At 37.7% G+C, this 24,258-nt stretch overlaps 1 protein-coding gene across 5 annotated transcripts; it reads left to right on the top strand.

The window, feature by feature from the left end:
- Positions 1-1,353: 1,353 nt before the first annotated feature.
- Positions 1,354-23,354, top strand: dcun1d4 (DCN1, defective in cullin neddylation 1, domain containing 4 (S. cerevisiae)). 5 transcript variants are annotated; one of them, XM_066677019.1, is made up of 11 exons: positions 1,354-1,402; positions 4,357-4,427; positions 6,761-6,800; positions 6,917-7,004; positions 8,443-8,531; positions 14,523-14,593; positions 15,114-15,205; positions 16,118-16,226; positions 17,641-17,745; positions 18,676-18,778; positions 18,937-23,354. In XM_066677019.1, exons 1-11 carry the CDS (start codon positions 1,384-1,386, stop codon positions 18,990-18,992), a joined length of 843 nt encoding a protein of 280 aa, XP_066533116.1. In that variant the 5' UTR covers positions 1,354-1,383; the 3' UTR covers positions 18,993-23,354. The 5 variants fall into 5 exon arrangements, with proteins under 5 accessions (XP_066533116.1, XP_066533119.1, XP_066533118.1 ...); XM_066677022.1 differs by lacking the exon at positions 1,354-1,402 and adding an exon at positions 1,605-1,647; XM_066677021.1 differs by lacking the exon at positions 1,354-1,402 and adding an exon at positions 1,777-1,854.
- Positions 23,355-24,258: the final 904 nt, after the last annotated feature.

Genomic DNA, 24,258 nt, shown 5'->3' with positions numbered 1-24,258 from the left:
ACACCATGTATTTCTTCTAGTATATCGTCGCCATCCAATTAAAAATATGTATCTCCATTCTTGTCCATTTTTAGTTTACTACGTCATTTTAAAACAACAGCTGTCCTTCACACTGTGTGATAATTTTCATGATGAATGAACCAATAGTAAAACACCAAAAATACTTGGAAAAAATAATTTTATACTGACATTCACTGAACGTTAAGGTGCTTTTCTTCTCCTGTGAAATTACTACTTTGGGAGATGCATATTTTTAAATGGTCAACGGTGACATATAAAAAGCAATTCATGGGCATTTTACAAAGATGAAAAACTTGATTTTTATGGTAAAGTGTCTAGTGTTTTTTTTTTTTTCTTTCTCCAAAAGATGAAGAAGATTTAGCAGTCAATGATAATGTGGTCCACAGTGCGCAAACTTGCTGAGAAAATCCTATGTTGTTGGCTGTTATGCTAATATGACCATACTAGAGCCATGTGAGGCTAGATATTGATAACAACATTTGCTTGAATGTATTAACTTCTTGCGTGGCATGTCCAGCAGTGCGAGGTCCCTCCCACTGCTGGAGAGGAAGAATATTTACAATATGAAGAATAACAACATACACTATTCCTTCCATATTTCAGCTCAGCACAGAGCAGCACGGCTTCGGGTCGTGAACTGCGAACGCGTCTGAACGGAGAGGAAAACTCAGAGAACACAATACATGTTACTGGTAAACAAAGGAAATGAATATTTATGTGAGGTGTCTTCGTGTCAGTTGTAGTGATTGGGAAAGATGAGCTATGCAGCAGCGTTAATATTTACTATTTTAAAATCAGGGTCATATATATTGTGAACCTAATTTATATTTAAAAAATAAATTATAGGGAATACTTCGCTCCACTGTAACTTTTACAAAAATATCAGAAGAAATGGATGCTCACACCCTACAGTAAACAAAACTACTCGGGCCGACCAATCAAAGTCCTCAAAAGGCTAACTGTAGTTTAATAGACGTGAGGTCTGACCAACAGGCTTGAGACTAAGGGCGGTAGAGGGGCGAACAGTAACCAATTAGGTGCAGCCGTGGGGCGGTTTTCTTCTCTGCACGAGGAAACGGTCTTAACTGATTTGTTTAGAGATGACCTTCCACCAATAGGATCGTCCTGTGGGCGGAGCTTTAGTGGATTTCTTACCTATTACCTTGATCCTGGGGAGGGCTTCACGCCTTTGTGTGTAAGAAGTGTGATTGGCATCTCTATTAGCCTATTACTATTGTCTATGGGTGTGGTCCAGAAATCCGTTGTCCACCTAAATCTCTTGCGGGCGTGGCTAAGTGTGACATGTCCCGCCCACTGGCCGGTCTGCAGCTTCACACAAATACAGTTGAGTGTTTGATAAAAATGCACTCAGATGCGACAAGTAAGTACAATAGTGTCTTAATATAGTCGTTTTCTAATTTTGTCGACCCGAGGCACCGAATGAAAACTTATTGAGCGACAAAATGTTTGTCTTTTTTCGCGGAGCTCTTGTGGTGGCCTTTGGCGCATTTTGTGATGTTAAACTGACCGATAACGCCAATGAGGGAGAGGGAGAGAGAGGCACAGAGAGCTAGACGAGACCTTTGTATTTTTGCTCTCAGCCACAAAGGCACGAATCTCGTTAGGGTGCGTTCGTCCCATTTGCTCGATCCTTTACTCGGAAAAAGAAAGATAGCAAACCGAGCTAAATGTATCGGCTCTTGTTCAGACATTTAGACAATGCACTTGGAGTCTAATTAGGCTCTAATACCTCAGGGATCTCTGGGCTCGGCTCAGCTCTATCGGTTACGGAGAACGGGTCGCGCGGAATTGTGTAACATCGCCGTATTAACGGTAAATAGGTCACTTTTCCCGAGAAAAACTGCGGAAAATTACAGGGGGTGAAAATTGTGACGCAGTTGTGTAAAAAATTTGCAGCGCACGCGCGCGTCTCGTGCACGTCCGCGAGCACGGTCTCTGAAAACTGCTTGCAGAGCATTTAAACTAATTGATGTACACTTCACCGATTAGAGAGCGAGACGTGTTTTGTGGCGTTTGGATTGCATTCATCAGTTGGGGTGAGTGTCAGGAGAAGGGGACCGAATAAAATTATTTGACTCGGGATCTCTGGGAAATGTAGTCTGTGTACCCGCTCGACAACCTTTTGAATATGAGTCGGGCTACGTCATTGGGACTACATATCCCAGCAGTACTGTCGCTCTGAAGATACTTTGTAAACTCGTTGCAAGTTGTGTGCGTGTGTGTATCAGTGCGTATGTGTGTGTGGTGTTATGTTAGGTATGTGGTCAGTTCGGTGGCAATGAGCCCGAGTGTTTGCAGGGCTTAATTCGTGCAGTGTTTAAAGCTTCGTAGAGATGTGAATGATTTGCAGTGTTGCCCATGGTGGAGATACGTGTTGTGTGTGCAGCATTTTACATTTCCACAGCTTCTGTTGCTTGCGACTGCGTCACAGACTCGCGAGCGAAATATGTTCAGTTTTCACCTCGGTGTAAACCACTGTGTGTGTATTTAGATGCTCCTCTTTATTGTCCGGTGGCTATCTGTTCTGTTCGTTCAGTGTTGAATCCTGTCCCGTGTTATTAATCCAGCAGTGTCTCCATTCTTGTGTTCGGATGAGTCCTTATTTTAGTGTGGGCCGCCATCATTGTCTCAATGTTTCCCAAAGCAAGATCACCCACTTCAGCTAGGTAACCTAAGCCAAAGTTCAAGTCTCTCCCACAGGAGAGTTGAGGACCACTTGCCAGCAACCATAGCACCCGAACAAGCAAATCAACTAGAGCCAAACTAGTGTGGTTCCTGGCCAGTACTTGTATTGGAGACCTAGGCAAATTTGTGTGCCTGCTGAAGTGGTGGTGTTGGGGTGTTATCTCTATTGAACAAATGACACCCTCCTTTAGAGATGTAAAGCTAGGGACATGACTCTGAAATCATACAAGATAGCCGGGCACTTCCACAAATATATAGGGGTAGTAAATCTGCCACAGGGGAAATTGTAGCCTCCTAGTAATTCTCAACTTCAAAAACCCACACACTTGTTCACTTTTACCTCCTCTCTCTGCCTTATAGCTTATATATGCTGATGATACATGTGCCGGTTGGGTGTCCTCGCATTATCCAGGTGGATGCTGTACATTGCTGATGGTTGAGGCAACAACCTAATATCTAACAGTGTAAAACAGTTTATAAGTTTAATTATTGGTCATTAAGGACACTCCTCAATCCTTTTGACTTAAATTACCTCTTTGCTGCCCAAACTAGCTTTGAAACAAACACTCATGGTCTGAATTTTCCTGAATCCCAATAATGTCTTCTCTCTGTGTTCTGACACAGACCTGTTCGTTATCATGTGGCTGGGAATACATGTATGTAGACTACTTGAAGGGATACGCCAGCCAAAATGTAAAGTGGACTCATTACAACATTTATTGTTAAACATGCCTAATCACCTCCTGCAGAGAAAAGAGTCACAGCAGTGAGGCATCCTGGTTTAATGATGAGGAAGATGATGCAGCTTGAAGCTGGAAATATATTTTGAAAGGCTAGTGAGTGCTTAGGGTTGAAACCTCAGGGTGGGTAGTATAATTGCCTTAATTACAAAAAGGAAATTTAAAGTTATCAGTATAGTTTAGCTATCAGATCTATCGCTAGCAGTCAAAGTTTATTGATTGCCAAAGAGATTTTCAAAATCTTTTTAAAACTTGCTGATTCCATGCTTTGCACAAGAAGAAAGGGTGTGGATTCACAAAGACCACTGGAGTCATGCATTTTAGATATTGTCTTGGAAGAACATTGATGGATGACAAGATGAAAACTATACAGAATCATAAGGCCAAGTAGTACAATACTGCAGTGCCAAATACTATATAACATGAGTAACATCAAATGAGTTTTGGGCTTCTTTAGGGAAGTCACTTTAATTTTAGCCTGTTTTCTACTCATCCAGTGCACAGACCTTCAGCTAACTGTATGTGATGTAGTATCATGCATGCCCATGAAATGCTTCATAAATGCATAGGCATAAATGAGTGTTTATATGTGGCAGTCAGTAGCCCAGTTTCTGACTCATGGATAATTCCTGCATTCTATTGGCTGCCAGAGTAGCTTTGACCCAGAGGGCAATGCAAACGCACTGGAGCAGATGGCTGGCTTCCACACTATGTAAGATGTGTTAACGTTCGAAGACTTGCATGCACAGGGCAGTGAATGCACCCAAGCCATGACCCACATAAGTTGTCCTCCGTATAGATTAGTTAGATGTGTTTGTGTTAGTGCAGGTGAGTGAGAGGAGACTTACATTTTTGCTATGACTAATGTTGCTTCCCCACCTTGTTGCAGACTTTCAGCTGAACTCCCATTTGTCCACACTGGCCAGCATCCACAAGATCTACCACACACTGCACAGGCTGGTAAATATACATCCTTTTAATTTCACTACTCTAACTCAAAAGATAATCACAGTGAGCTACAGGTCTCCAAGTCAGTAGCATTTTCTTTTCTGTGAACATTGCCATATGCTGTGTTATACTTTGTCAGATTGACTGTTCTCTCTCTGCTTAGAGGACACACCAATGTAGGCCTAAATTGAACTTGGTTTGTTTTTATAAGAAGTCATTTTTTGACAGCTCTATCATCATGATCATCATCTTATCCACTTATCCATTTCAGGGTCATGTGGACACTTCTAGTTTTTCCCTTTTTCTTTTGATAGTTATTTATTTGGAATATTGTTTAGCATCAAATTCTATTTAAATAGAAACATATAACATTATTTGCTGTAGATATTGGTGTGTTTTTGTAATTATAAATGTCTTTGAGTTTCAAGTCAGGTGTCTTTTCCATATGAGGTACAGCATAATATGTGATTTATTCTGTGAAAAATGATTATTATTTTTGAAAATATTTTTTCCTGTCCCCTGGTTGTGGTTGATTTCTTTTGAAAAATTAATAATGCTGTGGTGAACAAATCTACCAGTCTTATAGAAATGAGATCACATGAAAGTCAGTCAATTATTAAACTCCAGCATTTTTGTTTATCAACATCAGTAACTCAGACTACCTTATATTATCAGAAATACTGTGGTGGTATCTTTTGCTGTCGCTGTGTTGGTAAGCTCAAGGTACTTATTCTGTACTTATTTAGGGATCTTAATTGTACAATATTCTATATTGTAGGGTTTTAGGTTGCACTGATTTTATACACTCAATTTAATCTCCAGGATTTATATTGTGCTTTTTTGTTTTTCACAGTTCTATAATGAAATCTGACAAAGGTTCACTTCTCCTTCTTGAGAAGGGAATGTAATGTACCTTCTGAAGGTCTATTTACATTTTTACATTTAGTAAATTAATGTTTCTGTATAGTGCCTTTTCTGTCAGTGTACTACTGCCAAAGCAATGTAAACACATTTCATGAAGTATTGTTTTTGTTTTAGTTGGATGTTTTGTGTTAGCTTGCTTAGTCATGAAATGGTCATCCAGACCTCATAATACAGTGGCTCTTGTGATATTTGGAGTAAAATATTCCTTATGGTAAAAAATCTTTGCTTTGGAACATTTTTGCTTTCAGGGTGTGATAGCAGCAAGCTAAGAAGAGGCATTCATTTTTTAGTACAGAATAACAGCTTAGACTCCTAGTATGAGCAGGAGGCAGACTACAGAATGGTGACAATACTTTAGAGCTCTCTTTCTCCTAGTGCAGAGAGAACCAGTGATAAAGCTGAATGTAAAGGAACAAATGGCTAGTCACTATTGGGTTATTAGTTTTTCAGCATATTTGCTGCATAATGTGACAGGCTGTAAAATTCAACTGAAATTACAGAAGAAGGTTCAGTTTTGTCTTAGGGCGTTTTCACACATACACTGTTTGGTCCGGACTTTCTTACTTTTTAGTTTGAATCAATCTGAACTCTGTTTCAATTCGTATGCAGTGAGAAAACACTTTTTGGGTGGTTCAGACTTTCGGACTGATTACAGGAAGTTGAGACACACAGTAAACAATAGAAGAAGAAAAACAAATGGAAAAGAAATATACTTTAGCCACAGTAGCACATGGGGAGACGAGGAGATAAAAATGCAGAAATGTATGCCTCATTTTCTGAGAGTATGAGAGAGTGAGGATATAATAGGACAGGGGAACAATGCCACTTGAAGATAAAGAAATTGCGGCAACAATATTCAAAGGCATGTGATGCCATCCGAAATTTCAGACGGACGCCGTCTACAAACCACTCAAATCAAGCATGGGAAGATTCTGTCCACGTATGTGATGACGACAGGACTTGTGTATGTCCTGCGAAGTTCTTTAGTTCGCTCGTTAAACTGCAGTTTGAAACCAAAGCTTAAAGGATCAAATATATACAGTGTAACAAAAACAGAAACCTTGGATGGGACCTTGGTACGGACTTTCAGGTGTGAAAACGCCCTTTAGATTTACTTGTCAGTTCTTTAGGTCAGTATTTGTTGCATGATTGGCACCAGACTCATGGGCTATTGCATTTCCTCTCCTTGAAATTTTGTTTGCTGGAAGGAATCAAGAAGCATCTGTTAAGTTTAGAGATTTGAGGAAAAAGAAGAGGCAGCCTCCTACTTTTATTGACAGACACACAAAACTCACTCTTCCCTGCATAACAGTATGTTAATGCAGTTGACTGTTTATTCTGCACTATATTTTTGCTATGTGTGTGGTGTGAGAGAGAGTGAGAGTGAGTGAGATTTTATAATGGTTTCTTTCTTCTCTTAGAACCTGACAGAGGACGTTGGGCCAGAGACTCACGCCACAGGTAATGACCTCTTTACTTGCCAGTTTTCTCCAACTTTCTCCCTACCTACTGCAGAGAGTTTGTGGAGCAGCCACTGACCTAACCTTTTTTCCTTTCTTTCTGATACTCTGTGTTAGCCTGCTGCTCCCGAGCCATGCCCCCCAGGAAAAAGAGGAGGCCTACTGCAGGAGATGACTTGACTGCCAAGAAGAGTCGCCAAGACAAGTACACCTCACAGACCCCATCTCTTACAGTTATCAACTCTTGCAGTTGTTCATTCATTGTTTTCATTCTCTTTGCATTCATTCATTCACTAAACCCTTTAATGCACTATACAGTTTATCCATACATTTTGCCTATTTTTGCTGTTGTACAAAATCCTAGTATTTCCACAATCATAATTTTATAGTAGAAGAAAATGTCATTCTTATCTTTTAGTGTAAGTTAAAGTAAAAGTAATCTTGAAATTTACAAGCAGTAAACATGGTATCTGTAGTTTTCAGTGGCTAAAAATGATAAGCATCAAAATGGAGATTCAAGTTGGTTTTGACAGCAATATTAAACCTATTCATTCATCAGTTGGACATAAAAAAGGTTTTACCACAATATTGTATTATATTCAGGTTTATTAAACTTCAGTTAATAGATTGGCCTACATAATGCATTTTAAATTAAGTCTCATCTGGTGGCTATTTTTGAGGACCAGCAATGTAATAAATATTAAATGGTTTCAGCATATGAGCCAGACTTAGACAGTTTTCAACAATTGTGTAGGATTTTAATTTTAGACTGTCTATAGACAAATTAGAAAAATGATAAAAACCTTCTGGAGTTTAGGAAGGTCCTGAAAACGTAAAACTTAATTACATCATTACATTACCTGCTATTTCTAAATCCTATCAACCCTATTGTAATTTGAAATTCTGCAGTGTCCCATGTGGACAGATGCATGGGTGCTAGTTCAGAACTGATAAATTAAGGCTGGAAAAAATGTGTCAGAATATCAGTCTGTAAGATGTCATTAGGGCTTATACTATTATCATGCAATCATGTAAGTTTTCCTAAAATTTAATCTGACATGTTGTTTTGACACAAAAAAACAAAAAATTCACAGTTTAGTAATAAAATGTAAAAGTCAGTAAGCTCATTTTGGTATATTATACATGTATATGACCCGATATTATTGATATTCATATTGGCCCTGGGTGGCACGGTGGCTTCAGGGACCTGGAGGTTGTGGGTTCGATTCCCGCTCCGGGTGACTGTCTGTGAGGAGTTGGTGTGTTCTCCCCGTGTCCGCGTAGGTTTCCTCCGGGTGCTCCGGTTTCCTCCCACAGTCCAAAAACACACGTTGGTAGGTGAATTGGCGACTCAAAAGTGAATACGTCTGTGTTGCCCTCCAGGGTGTATTTCCGCCTTGTGCCCAATGATTCCAGGTAGCCTCTGGACCCACCGCGACCCTGAATTGGATAAGCGGTTACAGATAATGAATGAATGAATATTGGCCCTTAAGTCATATTACAAACAAAATCATTTTATGTAAAATGTGAATGTGTACCAATAAACCCCGAACCTCACTGTTGGGGGAGAGCATATGTTTATATGTATTTATGTAGGTCAGTGTCTGCTGTGACATCTCATTGGACCTGTCTGTTGGTTTCAGTGTCTACAGAAAACAGGAGCCCTCACATATTCAAGAGGCTGAGGCTTTCTCCAATAAGAGATGTCTAGAGTGGTTTTATGAGTATGCAGGTAAGTTCTTCTCATATTAAGCACTTCGTATTTTGGTTTCCATTTATTGCTGAATTATGTCAGCATTTTACAAAATGTTAAATAGGTGCAGCTCTGTTAAAAGTCTCTTTATTAACCTAATGCATTAAAGAAATACTATGTAATAAGTGGCATTTTTATCTCATGAGCTTCCCCTACCTGTTGCTGAGTATTTAGTTTACACTACTGTTTACAATAAAGTGGAATTGAATAAAATGATGTTGACTACATTATAAAACCCATATAACACTCATAATATAAACTGGACTGTACACACAGCAACTGACAGAAACAAACAGAAAACATATTACCAGAATTGATGTCTAACTAAAAAGTGGGCTAATCCGGCTGGCGCTACCGCTTGCCCTCATTCGTTAGTAACTCTCAAAAATCTGATTATAACATTGTCATCAACAAAGCTTGGGTTCCACTGACTCAAGCTATTACTCTGGTCGTTATAACCACTCAACACCTGTAGAACAGCACTTATTACCAGAATTGACTAATGCTAAAAAGTTAAATAATCTAAGTTAATCTAATAATAAAGGTTACCAGCCCCAAACCCTGCTCTATAATGCTCAAAAACATGATTATACTACTTTTGCCAACATGATTTCTCACTAACACCGCATGGAGAAACTAACAGTAACACATGAAGAAAGTGCACCAACATGTTACTTACTATTCTAAGAAGAAAATTTCTGTCTTGTGTCTTCATGTTTGTTTCAGCTCACTCCACTGAGCAAAGTCATTCCAATATTTACTTTTGAACAGCTGCACTTGCTCTATAGTCCTAGTTCTTGCTCTCTCTGCCATAATGTCTGTACCAGGAAAACTGAGCTAGATTCTTCTTGTAGTGAGGTAAACACCTGTGAGATATTTAAAGTTTTACACAGTTCTCACAAGAGATCTATGACCTGTTATTCTGACGTTACATGACCAAGTATATTAGGGGAGCAGTGAGATTACAGGTCACAGGAGCCTGTCATTGCAGCTGTCATTTTAAAGTAATAATAATACATGTAAAATGATAAAGCCTACATGGCCTCTAAGGGTGAGGTCCAAAAAAAAGTTGTCAAGGAACACCGGGAACTCATTGACATAAGGCAAAATCTTGTTTAAATTTTTGCATGATTTTATTGCATTTTTTTTTTTTTTACAAGAATTTACTAATATAATTCCTAACAATTACAGACAGAATAAAGAAATATACCAACATTGATTAATTTAAATACAGTTATAATTTTTTTGAGGAATTTCCAAAATATTTTGGATTGGAATGGGTAATTATAATAATCATACACTAGATAAGATGTAAAATATCCTATGCCAATCCATTAGAGCTTTAAATAGGGCCCACCCCACTCTCTTCCTACCAGCAGCCACATAATTTATTTTGTTCCAATCCTACAGCTACACCATAAGGTTGCTCTGGCCGTTTATGAACAGATCAGCAACCAGCTACCCTTAACGTCTATGGTTACTCATTGAGCCCATCACATGAGTACCCAAACCACCCATTGCATCACTAGCCCAAGACCTCCTACCTTACCCTTTAGTATCAACAACTGTAAATCCACACTGGCCTCCCTGCTGACTAAGGTTGTACCTAGCCCCACTGGCACTGTTAATGCAAGTTCAGTGCCACCAGTTTCATGTGATCTTTACGTGCTACATCACCAACCACCACAACCTCATACCTCTACAGTGTATTTCCCCATCTGATCAGTGTTGTTCTTATCCACAACCACTGACTAGACCTTTCAGCTGTTTCTGATGACTCCTTCAAAGCTGCCCTTAGTTTCTGGCCCCTGATGCTGAACTGCACAGGCAGGGATGTGGCAGACTTGGCTTCAAATCCCCTAACACCTATCTTCACCGGTGTAACATGTGACTGCCACCCACGTTCCCTCACCTCGTCCACCATGTCCATGTACTTCAGCTTCATCCTTTCGAATGCTTCATCTACTGCATCCTCAAATGGAACTGTTAACTCTTTGATAAAAACTACCCATTTACTTTCAAAGTAGAGTACCTTATCTGGCCTCAGTGTAGTTGATGCAATGCACTCTTGGACCTGCACATTTTACCTACACCCACCAGCAATTTCCAATCTTGTGCTTTGCCCCATCTACCAATATTTATAGCCAGTGCACATTCTCAAATACGTTCACCCTTGTGCACAAACCACTTTATCACTTTATTACTACGACCACTCTTTAATGCGTTTACTTCTAAATGTTTGCTGTCCAACAAACATTCTACAACCCTTAGCACCTGGTTTTGTCTCTATGTATACCTCCTCTGCGACAAACTAACCTTACAAGCTGATAGAATATGCTTCAGCACGTCAACCCCTGTACATAATCTACAACTAGGGTCTTCACCTACCCACTGTCCAAGATTTTGTGTAGTTAGAAAGACATCATAAATTGCTCCAAGCAAAAATTGTATACGCTTTGCCTCCTTCGCCCACAACTCTTGCCAAGTGATTTTCGGCTTCTATAGATTTACCCAGCGAAGCCACTGGCCTTGTTTAGCCTGTGACGGTTCTGTTGCGCATGGTGCCTCATCTTCCTGATCGTGAATAAATCTAGTCATCATTTGCTTTCTCTCTGGTGATGTGGCCTTACTAAATGCTTTCCATGAATCACCTGACCCTAGGCCTGCTCTTCTGCAAATGCTAATGGTGAAATCGTATATCCAGCCATTATACATATTTGTAACCACTACCATGATGTAACGAATTCCCTTGTACAAAAGCAAAACTGAATGTCTTCAAAATATGCTTTAAATAGCCTAGCAACCTTATCAGGCGCCTGGAAAAATTCAAAGGCTTTCCACATAAGTCTATGTTGCACTGATCGAAATGCATTCACTAAATCTAAGAAAATGATGCATAGATCTCTACCCTGTTTCTTTGCTGTCTGAATCTAATGCCAGATCATGCTGCTATGCTTCAAATATCCTGCAAAGCCAGAAACCCCTGCCTTTTGTACTGACGTATCAATTAATTTGTTTGCTTTCAAATAAGCAGCAAGTCTCAGCACTATCAAACTAAAGAAAATCTTACCCTCCACAGTTCTATACCCACACATCTTTCTTCTTAGGGATAAGTATACTGCCTGCTCTTCTCCACTCTTTTGGAATGAACCCTTTCTTCCAAACTATGACCATCAACATCAACAAAAACATCAAGACCTCAGGTGCATACTTGTAAACCCGATACAGCACACAATTAGGCCCTGGAGCGGAACCTGCCTTTACATGTTGCACCACATCTTGAACCTCACTCCATTTTTGTGGGCTAACCTCCATTTGCCACTCTTATTTCACCTAGTGTTGGAGTATCTTGTGACAATTCTAGCTCTTTATCAGTGTACACGTCAAATGTTCCTGTAATTCCCTCTTTCCAACTTTTAAACTCCCAGATTTCTCCTTACCAAATAAGGTCTTCACAAATTTAAAAGTATTGCTAAATAACGCTGCCCTAGTATGTTTCTTCTTTTTCCTTCTTTTCCTCAAGTTCTCTGCTCTTCTGCACACTGCCAGCCTACCCTTAAGCTCTTTCTGAAGTACCTTAATGCCTTTCCTGTTCCCCTACTCGCCGCCACTGCTTTCTAACTCCTGTATTAGTTTATGTATTTCTACTTGCCATCTTGACTTCACTAAATCTTGTCCCATTTGCTTTTTTTTTGCAACATACCAAACCTTGCCATTCCATATTCATAAATAACTTTACCTAACTTATTCAAAAGGGTGGCATGTTGGCGCAGCAGGTAGTGTCGCAGTCACACAGCTCCAGGGACTTGGAGATTGTGGGATCAAGCCCTGCTCCAGGTGGCTATCTGTATGCGTGGGTTTCCTCCGGGTGCTCCGGTTTTCTCCCACGGTCCAAAAATGAATGAATTAATTAACTATTCAGTTTCTTTTCTGCTTATTCCTTCAAACCAACCAATATACTTTTCCAATCATCATTTATACACTGCCACCCTTCTTTATGTACTACATCTGGCCATTTTACAGTTATTCTCTGCCCAATTCCTTTCTCTTTCACCCCTTGTTTCATCCTCTTCTGTTCTCCACCATTCCTCTGGTTAACATCAGATTCACCCTCCTATACACTTGTGCTGGTGTTCTCCTCAGTAATAACAAAGTTGTTGATATCCTGTGAACTGTGCTGAGTAACCTGTTGCTGTACTTCAACCAACTGATTTGAACCACCCCGTAACAAGTATTGTTCAGTGGTGGGCCCCCTGTACTTCAAAATGTTTTGGATTGGTATTGGTATTAAGATATTTTAGTGTTTTGAACGAGAGGTCTGTGTGATGTCGGTTAAGTAGGTGAAAACAGTGCAGGGCTCTCAGTGCTTTTAGGTATAAATTGGTCAAATAGGCATGACACTTTAAACAGTGTTGTTGGATTCTAATAATGTGGATTATTGCCATATTTCTTTCTTTCAGCATGCAGATCTTTTTTCCCCTTTTCTTAGACCACACATGTACCCACTTCTCACTTTGTCTCTCTTTTTGCCTCTGGATTTTGCCTTTCTCTGTTCATAGAGTATTTCTGTGTATATTCCTGTGTATTCTCATGTATGGCTTTTACTTGTTTTTTTCGCATTTTGGTTTCTGCTCTGCCCTTTATGTAATATCCAAATTACTCATGTCTGTATATAGCCTCTGCTTACATACAATAAAAAAGCAGCTGAAACTGTGGGATTGCTTTTATACGGATTTCACAAAATGCTGGGGAATTGCATTCCCTTTCTGGAAAAAGTCTCGCACTACACTAATGATGGCTTCCATCAATGAGAGTTGCACTTTCTACAACTTTAGATGTCAGAGCCAAACTTCTGCTTCAGTTATTCTGCAACAGATGTTTGCAATCAATGAGATAAATTATCCCACAAACATTGGAATAAGTATAAATATTATACACACTTCCAATACCAGCTTAAACAAATCAGTACAATAAATCAGATGCTCACATAAAAGTAGGGACTGGAGAACACAGAAACCATACCTGTACTATTATACAGGTTGCTCTATGTTTAAATACAGAAGTATGTTTTGCAATGCTTTGCTTTATATTGTTTTGTTTATTTATATATTGCATTAAGTATCATGTATTGAAATATTTGCCAAAAACAACAACACAATTAGTGTTGCTTCAAAGTTTGTGAACCATTTAGAATTGTTGATATATATTAGCAAATTTGACACAGGTCCTAAATGTACAACACGATTTACCACAAAGTTGAGACACGGAGCAAATTGTAAATAAAAAGAGAACTCAAAGAAAAGTGCAAATCATTTAACGACCCTAAGCACACAAGTCGCTGTACCAAAGAATGGTTAAAGAATAGTAAATTTAATGTTTTGGAATGGCCAAGTCAAAGCCATGATCTTAATCTAACAGAAATGTTTTGGAATGACCTGAAGCAAGCAGTTAATGTGAGGAAACCACCAATATGACAAAGTTGAAGTGATTTTGTACGGAGGAAAACATTATAATTCCTCCAAGCTGATGTGTGGGAGTAATGAACAATTACCAAAAACTGTTAATTGCAGTTATTGCAAAACTAGGGGGTGACACAATGTACTGAAAACAAAGGTTCAAATATGTGTGCCACTCACAGCTATGTAAAACTGGATCATTTTCCTTAATAAATAAATGGTCGTGTCTAATATTTTTTTTTTATCCTATTTGTTGATTTGGTTCTTTATATACTTTTAGTACTTGCGTGAACATTTGATGAAGCTTTAGGTCAGCCTTATGCAGAAATAGTTAAAAATTTTAAGGTATCACAAATTTAATGTACCACTGTATATCTAATAGGTATTATCCCTAGTGTTATAGTTATTTTAGGTTTTTTAAGTCTAACATATTTTTTTTTAATAGGTAGTAATGTACTGTACATTTTAAGAAATATAGTGTGTTAAGTGTATGTTTTTTTTATTTTTGTGGCAGGCTGTGATGATGTGGTTGGACCAGAAGGCATGGAGAAATTCTGTGAAGATATCGGAGTGGAACCAGAGAATGTAGGATAGCAATCGTACAAAACATTATGTGTAATATGATGTACACTTAGGACTTGGTTACAGGTTTTTTTGCCCTGTACAATTAGTTGCCTCTGCTTATTTGAGTAATTCACAGGCTCTGTGTAATTAGGTTACATTTCCCAATATAATCTTAAAACATCAGTATTGATGATAAAGCTTATAATTACATTTGCAGTCCTTGCCTTTCTTTAATTTTTTTAAAATTTAAAATCTACTCATTGTTCACCCCTAAATTGAAGTATAACTATAGTTAATGCTCATATTTTACAACAATGTGATTGAACATGGTTGGTGAACAAGTTTTTCACTATGTGTTAGTCAGGTCATATGAGTGATATTGCCATACTCTAACATTGAGCCACAGAGCCTAACCAATGTTAATCTTATCAACATCAATGTTGTCCGTATCAACATCAGTAAAACTTTTGTTTAATATTTGTGTGGGCTATAAATAAACCAGGGTGTAAAGATGACACTTTGTGTGTGTGGTAATGTACAGGTGGTGATGCTGGTGTTGGCCTGGAAATTAAATGCCCAGAGTATGGGCTACTTCACCCTGCAGGAATGGCTCAAAGGCATGGGCTCATTGCAGTAAGACAAGCTTATTCTTTGCTTATCTTCACACACAGTATTCCAAGGACACATAATCTCCCTAATCAAGTCTCTTTAAATTCTTATTTTCCTAGAAGAAAAGTTTGAAGTCACTGTTCACAAGTTGAGAATCAGCGTTTTAAAAATCCAATCTAGATTTGTTGTAGACAAATTAATAAAATGAATCAGATATTTTTGCCTGGTGCATCTTGGCAGAATTTAGGTAATAGTAATAGTATGTGTGTAGTAATAATATGGTGTTCTTAATTAACATTGAGAATTTAGTACATATACAGCACAGTGGCTTGGTGGTTAGCACATTCGCCTCCCAGCACTGGGATCTTGGGTTCAAGTCCTAAAAGGGTGGGGTTTCCATGTTCACCCCATGTCTGTGTGGGTTTCTGGTTTCCTCCGACAGTTTAGAAACATGGAGGTTAGGTGAATTGGCTCCTCTAATAACTTTCCTGTGTGACTGAATGAGTGTGTATCTATGGGGGTGAATGTGTAATGGATCCAGATATGGATTGGTGCTCTGTCCTGGGTGAAACTCTAGTGCCCAATTCAGTCCTCCAGGTGGCTGGTCGTTCCTGGTTGAGAGTACGCTGTGCACGTGTGGCTGCCGCTATAGATCCACACACACACTGTTGAATGGAATGGTATTCTGAGCAGTGTTGATTGTAAAGCATCCTTGGGTATCTAGAAAGGTGCCATGTAAATGTAACAATAAATAAAAAATAAATACATATACCTAGTTGGTCATGTTTCAAAAGAAGAGATTATTTTTAATAACATTATAAATACTGCATTGCAACTGAGCATGCTCCATGATTGCCAGATTTATGCAAACATTGCAAATACTGAGAAACAACACAAAGAATACTTAACTTATTTTCTCTAACTCCCAATCTTCAGATGTGACTCCACTGAAAAACTCAGGAACTCTCTAGACTACCTGAGGTCTATCCTCAATGATGCCACCAGTTTCAAGCTCATTTACAGATACGCCTTTGACTTTGCCCGGGTGAGTATGCGCAGATGCATTCTAGTCCTCTTCATTTTTTACTCACATCTACTTGCCAAGTAAATAGACTAAATAGATAAAGAAGTGAGATACATTGCATGTCTAAAGGCTTTTGGACAAATGCTCATCCAAAATTTATTTTCTAATAAAGGGTAATATTAGGTGGTTTGTCACTTTTTTACTGTTGTAACCGCTTTTGCTTATCTCAGAATGTCGTACACCCTGATACTGAAATTTTTTTCTATGGGGCGCTGATGACATTTCACCATAGGAGCATTAATGAAGGCAGATAGTGCTTTTAGATAAGTTTTGAATCACAAATGTCAGCTCATCCTAAAAGTATTGAAAAGAACTTTGTAACTCCAAAGAATTCAGAACCCATTTGTTCCAAATTGTCCCATTTTACTTGATGGTTTTTATGGAACTTGTAGAAATTATGCATGCAGAATTTAATGTAGCAATAAGTGCCCCTTCAATTACTGATAATATTAAATAGAAGGGGGTGTGCTCTTAACATGTACAGTGTATGTATATTTTGGCATGATATACACATGCTGGAGTTAATTTCCAGTTTTGTTTGTTTGTTTCTCTCGAGTAGGTCAGTCAATGTGACTTTTGCTTTTTAACAGACAGTCTACAAAATAACATTGAGCAAATCTGTGGCACTTTATTTTGGGTTAGTTTCTTTGTCTGCTTTTCGCTTTTCTCATACAGGTAAAAAAAGACCAGATATGAGAGCGGTGAAACAAAGAAGTGCAAATGGATAGTTTATAATACCGAAACATTTAACACTGTATTCCATTGCCTGGAAAAGAGGCCCCTGTAAATTAGGCTTACCTTTCATGTTTCAGTAGCTCTAAAAGATAAAAACAACGATAGAGTTGGCTTTCTAATATGATTACTTTAAAAATTAATCTCAAGTAATCAGTACAACTTCTGATTGATTAAGCACGCACTATAACCTTTTCAATGGGAGTAATGGGAACAGATGTGTGGCTTTGTGATCTAGAGCTAAAAATGCAGTCTTTAAATTTACATAAAATTTTGTGGTCTTTTCCAGTGAAACTTACAAATTCATGTTGTTCATGTATACATCTTCACCACCAGAATTGAGTACAATACAAATCCCCAATCAGCATTAATGCCTGGGATTTTTGTATAAGAATTTTTTTAATTTGCTGAGGAAGAGCTTTAGCACCAGGCACAGAAACTTTAATAGAGGAAATTAATGCTACAACACTTGTGGCTCAAACATAGAAACAGTCCAAAAAAAATATAAAATAAAATAAAATAAAATTTTCTCCCAGCGATATGGTGCTGTTTAAACTGACTACATTAGTTTAAACATTATGTTCATTATGCATTGGGGAACATAGTCTCTAACTTCTGACTTCATTAGCTGTGTTATTTTCAGGAGAAGGATCAGAGGAGTTTAGATTTAAATACCGCCAAGTGCATGCTGGGACTTCTACTGGGGAAGACCTGGCCACTGTTTCCTGTGTTTAACCAATTTCTAGAGGTACAGATTCACATTTTTAATTGATATAGGTTTTTCATAAATCTTTAATTACCAATTTAATCTCACATGAATATAAAAATTTTAAGGGTCTGAATTTTGTCATGCTGATGTAATATTTTTCACTGAGATTGCACTGTATGGGTTTATTGGACATATCAAACCCTCTATTAATACTACATTTTCTTAGCCAGAGTTGTAGAATAAATAATATCAAACTGTTATTTTTGTGAAAAAGTCACATGTTTAAATAACATAAAATCAAGCACTACTACATTCATTCATTACCTGTAACCGCTTATCCAATTCAGGGTCGCAGTGGGTCGAGAGCCTACCTGGAATCATTGGGCGCAAGGCAGGAATACACCCTGGAGGGGGCGCCAGTCCTTCACAGGGCAACACAGACACACACACATTCACTCACACCTACGGACACTTTTGAGTCGCCAATCCACCTGCAACGTGTGTTTTTGGACTGTGGGAGGAAACCCACGCGGATACGGGGAGAACACACCAACTCCTCACAGACAGTCACCCGGAGCGGGAATCGAACCCACAACCTCCAGGCCCCTGGAGCTGTGTGACTGCGACACTACCTGCTGCGCCACTCCATAAAACCTGCTTATGGAGCTAATGGAACAGGGTTTAATTGCCCACAGTAGCTCTAAGAAGAAGCCTTTTCCAATAAATTAGAGGAGAGAGTTTCTTCGGGTTGTTCTTTTCTCACTTCCGTTCAGCTCTACTTGTTTTTTAGATGTTTACAAGATAGGTAGGAAACCAAAATTTGTCCCATGATAATTTTTAAACACAGGCATTTATATATTTTTAATACAATAGCTGGGTATAATTTGTTACCGTCATTGTCCAACTCTAATTCAAATATGTATCCTGAAAATGTTTTTTTTGTGTCTCTTTCTTTTCTTTCTTTTTCAGCAATCTAAGTACAAAGTAGTAAATAAAGACCAGTGGTGCAATGTTCTAGAATTCAGTAGGACCATCAACTTAGATCTCAGTAACTATGATGAGGATGGCGCCTGTAAGTAGACACGCACATATACACAAAAACACACACACACCCATGTGTGTGTGTTGCTGTGTAAATATATGTATATATAATAATAAGTTTGCCTTTTTATTTATTTATTTATTTATTTAACTTCTCTACCTGCTTCTCTTTTTTATGTATTTCCTTAGGGCCAGTGTTGTTGGATGAATTTGTGGAATGGTACAAAGACAGAGAGATGTCTTAGCGATAGCTTGATCAACTACCACCACCGACACCTAGAAATTAATCGACAACAAGCACCATGGCGGCAATGACTGAAAAGGCTTAGAAACAAAGGTCCACATAGAAACAAAGCATAACAAACCTGAACCGGCTGGGGCCAACCGTGGGTGTCCTGCCAGTGAAGAATGAAATGTGTATGTGCGTGTTTCTGAAAAAGAGTGTGCGAGTGAGCGAGTCAATGTTCTCTAATGCACCAGTTCACATGTTGCCCTTCTCACCAATTTTATGTGAAGGTCACCACTGGTGATTTGTAGAAGAAACAGCACCTCGGTCCTAAGTCCCCACCTGATGTCCTCCCCTACATGCAGTGCATCATGGGAAAGCACACAGCCAACTTCAGTGCCGCTCCCTCCTACCCAACTGTGATGTGTCATCTTACTGTGAATGTTTTAATTGGTGTTAAAGAGGATTCAGACACTCCAGATGAATGCACAGGGCCTCATTTATCAAATCGAGTAAAATTAGAAAAGACCTATTATTTAAATAGTTATTTTTTGTTTATGTATTGGACCTGAAAATATATGCTGACACTATTTAAAATAATTGCTTCTTGCATATTGATATCTGCAGGAGAATTTCTTTAGTCAGAATAATTCCTTGCATTTTATAATAAGAAAAACAATCAGACATATTGATAACTAAATTGTGCCCAAACACAATTTTCATTAAACACCTTAATCTAGCCCCATAGAGCATAAATATTTTATAGGTTTATTATTATGAATGATATCATCCCTTGTCTTTCCATCAGTTTTGCCCATGGGAAAAAGACATACAGGATTTGTTTGTGATGTTTGGGCATCATACTCTTTATTATTAAATCATGTGCACATTTGATAAATGAGGCACTATTCTAGACAGATTATACAATACGTTGCAAATGTCAGAAACCATACTTTAATTAATCCTATTTTCAGTCAGAATGGCCATTAAGTACAAGTTATTCATGATCAAATTCATCCAATACATATTCAGTGATGACAAGGTCTGTGCTGTGGTGTGCCCAATATTTTGTTCTGTGAAAGTCAGCACTTTCTTGGCTTAATAAATTTTTTTTTGTTTCCTTAACATATTAAGGGCTTCTTCACAGCAACATATTCTTTCAGACCCACAGCGGTGAGTTGTTGTCTCACAGTGTACAGAATTATAAACATCTGGATTTCTTTAGGTCTGCATCACTTTATTAGCTTCATTTTCTTTCTTAATATACTTAGATGAAAATTGTAAGTTCTGTTTATGACACTCATGCATTTTGGTTGTCCATCAGTTTGTTACAAATCTTTATTTATTTTAACTTGGTAATATTAAAAAGTTTCCTGGTTTCATCCTTTAGGTTTCCTTGTCGTTATGCAAGTACACTATCTTATATCTCCTTAGAAATATACCTTGTACTTAATGGCTGTTTTGGTTAGAAATGGGGAAAAAAGTAATGGTGCTGTCTGCCTTTTGTAAAATACTGATGTATCTGTGCATTCAGCTGTTTTTTATTTTAATTTTTTTGTTTTATTATTATTATTATTATTATTATTTTTATTTAAAAATACATTCCTCCTAATCATTTCAGAATGGCACATAGTTAACCTATGTGTGTTATTGCTGGCTGTCATGCTTCCAACATTGCTTATGGTGGTCTCCATACTGGAGGAAGGATGCCAGAGCAAGCTACCATAACTACATTGTGTATAGTGTCTCACTTTGTTTGGGACACGCCACATGCAAGTGTGAGTCTTAGATCTATCTCTCTCGGTTTCTGTAACTATTTAGCACCTGGCAATAGGCATTACATCATGCCTGTGCTTACAATGAATAGACACTAGATGTACTGCATTTTCCTTGTATATTTGATGAATGCAGTTCATCATACCCAAACCTGTAGTGAAATGACTCGCGAAGATAATTTGGTTGGATGCAAAATAAATATCAGATTATTAGTGTGATTGAGATTGATGAAGTGCCAATGATGAGAGAATGATTGTTGTTAAATATTAATTAAGCTAAATATCCCACCCCCATTTCTACTGCTTGGCCAACTCCATGCTTTAGTAATTGTGTTTTATCTCCAGTGTGGCTGGGGACAGTATGCTGGAAGAGAACAAAATTGCTGATGTTAGATATGTGAAATTAAAAATGAAAAGTAAGAAGGGCTTGTCCACAGTAAGTCTTGGATCCTGCCCACAGCATGCCCTTCTCTCGCCACTCTGGGACTCGCCAGCCACAGATCACAAGTTGTTTTTTTAAATTTTTCTCGTACTCTTCAAGCTGCTCTCAATCTGGGGAGTCTTCTTTGAGACCCAGATGTGTTATTGTCCCTGTTTGAAGGACAGGCTGATTGAATTTTGTATTATTATTGATTTTAGATCAGAAACCCTGCTGATAGACTTGATTTAAAGTCCTCCAGTGGGGTCTTTATGCGTGCAGACTCCCGCTGACTTACTTCAGAAGATCTCCCTTTAAATTTACAGTCACAAATGTATTAGGCCATTCCACTTTGTTCCAAACAAGTGTTCCTTGAACAGTTATCCATGTATTACACAGGTAGAAACACTTTATGGGGACTTTTGAAATGACAAAAAGCTTCCACAGCCGTGAAATTAAACCCATAGTGACTGTTGCATAGCAACCACTTAACCTTCTAGACACATTTGTAAAATGTTCAGTTTTGTCTCTGGCTGTGGTGTGAAGCTTAACTTGTCATTGGAGTGAAATAAAGTGTGCATGCATGCTCCCATCAGAGCTGTCTGTGAATGAATGAACAATCTTATTTTGTTTTGTAAATTTTATGGTTCTTTTGTTTTTTTTTTGTTTTTTTTCCTCTCCTACAGGTATTTGTGAACTTGTGCTTATTTTTCCCAAAGTCATGCAGTCTTAACGCTTTATGAAAATCATGGTTGTGTGATGGTATTTAGAGCTTAAACACACTTGTAACCTCATCCGCTGAGATGTTCCTCTTTGCATTGCTTTACTCTCCCACCATTTTCACCAAGTGCTGAACTCAGACATCATTTTGGCATTTGAGTTCATCCATGACTAATGTCGCTTTCAAGTGCTGCTCGTAACATTTCACTTATATAATGACAAACCTAAACGCCCAGTGTCTGCTTTCTTACTGATACACAATTTGAAAACGTTTTGATCACGTTTGAATGACGTTAGGTCATTTATAGCCCCTTCACATCAGTGGCTACATTATTACTTCTGTTATCATTTATTAATTTATTTTTGTCTGTGTCATTTAGTTTAAAACTAAACTGCACAAAGTCTGATAAGACCAAAATCTCATTCTCTCTGGTGGCCGGGTCAGTCTGAAATACATTAAGGCAATAAAAGCGAAAAAGAAATATACAGTGCAAATATATAGACAACCACAATTAAAATGCTAGTTAGAAAGGAGTTTTTATTTACTGATCATTCTGAGCCTTCCTTGCAGTGAACTGAATGTGTTATACATAATCATTTTTTAATAATAATAATAATTATAATAATAATAACAATTATTATTATTATTATGACTACATAAATACAATTGGGAACTCGCTCTAGAGGACAATGTGATGTGACGATCAGAAGAACTATAATAATGCTCACATACCTGGAATAATTTCACTTTTGATTGATTTATTTTTCTTTCATGTATTAAATTGTACATGTATTAAAGTGCTGAACAACAAGTATAACCTTTGCACACCTCTAGAGGTATAACATATTTTGGTTTATTTTATTGGTAGTTGATGCTTACATTTATTCCTTTTACAGAGTTTACAAGGACTTTGATTAACTGAGTGATATCAGGTGGTGACCCCAAATTTGTGAACGGTTAAGAAAGGGTTAAATGTTTAAGCTAGATTTAGGTACACTTATATTACCAAATTTTATGTGATATGGCAACAAACTCACTGTGATGTGCATGCTAGTTAGAGACCATACAGTCTAACATTGCCATAGACACTTTTTGTAGGTTCTTTCATATAGCTGTCTGTGCCTCTGAACGAAGACGTTTCTGCTTGGAAGCATGGGGATTTGAAATAGAAAAGCAGATCTCTTTCTTATGACTGTTGTTTTTGGTGGGAAGGTTGGCTAATGCAGGGGGCTGAACAATCTCATCTGACTGTATATATGTATGGATGTGTGTAAATGTGTTTGTTTTCACTGTAACCTATCTCTACATTCATTATATAAAGGGGTTTATTAACGAGTTGGTGTACTATCTGGATTTGTGTTATGTTTTGTTAGTATTTTGGGATATTCTTAAAATTCTTCTAACGGCACGTTTTATATTCTAAACTTGCTTGTAACTAAAACTGGAACAATCTTTCCTACTGTATTTGTGAAGTAAATTGCAGTTTTAATTGTTTCTAAATGCTGAAAAACAACAATTAAGGCATATGTAGGTTTTAATATGCATGGCTTGTCAGATAAGTTGATTTGTTTATTTCAGCTTTATATTATTAATTTGTTTTCAATCAATTTGAAGTTTGTGTAACAAAGACAAAAATGTAAATATTGGTTACATAAATACTAAAATTAATTCAGCTCATTTAAAACTGTTGCATATACAGACATTTGTGAATTATAAATATGAATATGAAAAACTGCTTTTTTTAGATTTTCAAATTAATAAGATTTGGTATGCGACAAAATTAAGGTTCTTAAGTATTTTGTTGGGAATATATATATATATATATATATATATATATATATATATATATATATATATATATATATGCAGATTTTAAAAAGCATAATCAAATTTTAAACATCACTATGATACTTGTAAGTGCCATGTTGCATTGCTGATTTGTATTTTAGAGATGAAATACGACTGGAAATCAGTCCCTCGGATCCTGAGATATTCACATTCATATGTCTTTTGGTGATTACAGGTCTGGTAGAAACACTATGGAAAGTGTGGCCTGAATAGATTGGTGTTTTTTCTTCGTAATGATCTGACAGGCTTTCTTGCTTATCCCTATCTTGTAATGTGGAAGAGGTCAAACCAAACTCATTCATGGCTCTCTTTTTCTCCTGGAATAATAATCTTCTTCGTTCCTGTCTTTGACGAGCTTCAGAGCTGTTTCTAAGGTATTCTCTGGCATTGTCCTTTCCTGAGGAAATTGGAGTTGTTTCTTTGATGGGTTGTTGTTCATACTGAGGTGGAGTTTCAGTAGCTGGACTCAGTAGTGATTTGGGGACTTGATCTAAGTCAGCAGTTGTCTCAGAATGTCTTTCTA

This window comes from Hoplias malabaricus, chromosome 7 (assembly GCF_029633855.1).
Source record: "Hoplias malabaricus isolate fHopMal1 chromosome 7, fHopMal1.hap1, whole genome shotgun sequence".
Taxonomy (NCBI): Eukaryota; Metazoa; Chordata; class Actinopteri; order Characiformes; family Erythrinidae; genus Hoplias; species Hoplias malabaricus.
Note: the sequence above shows the minus strand (reverse complement) of the source record. Positions and strands in the feature narration are given on the sequence as shown.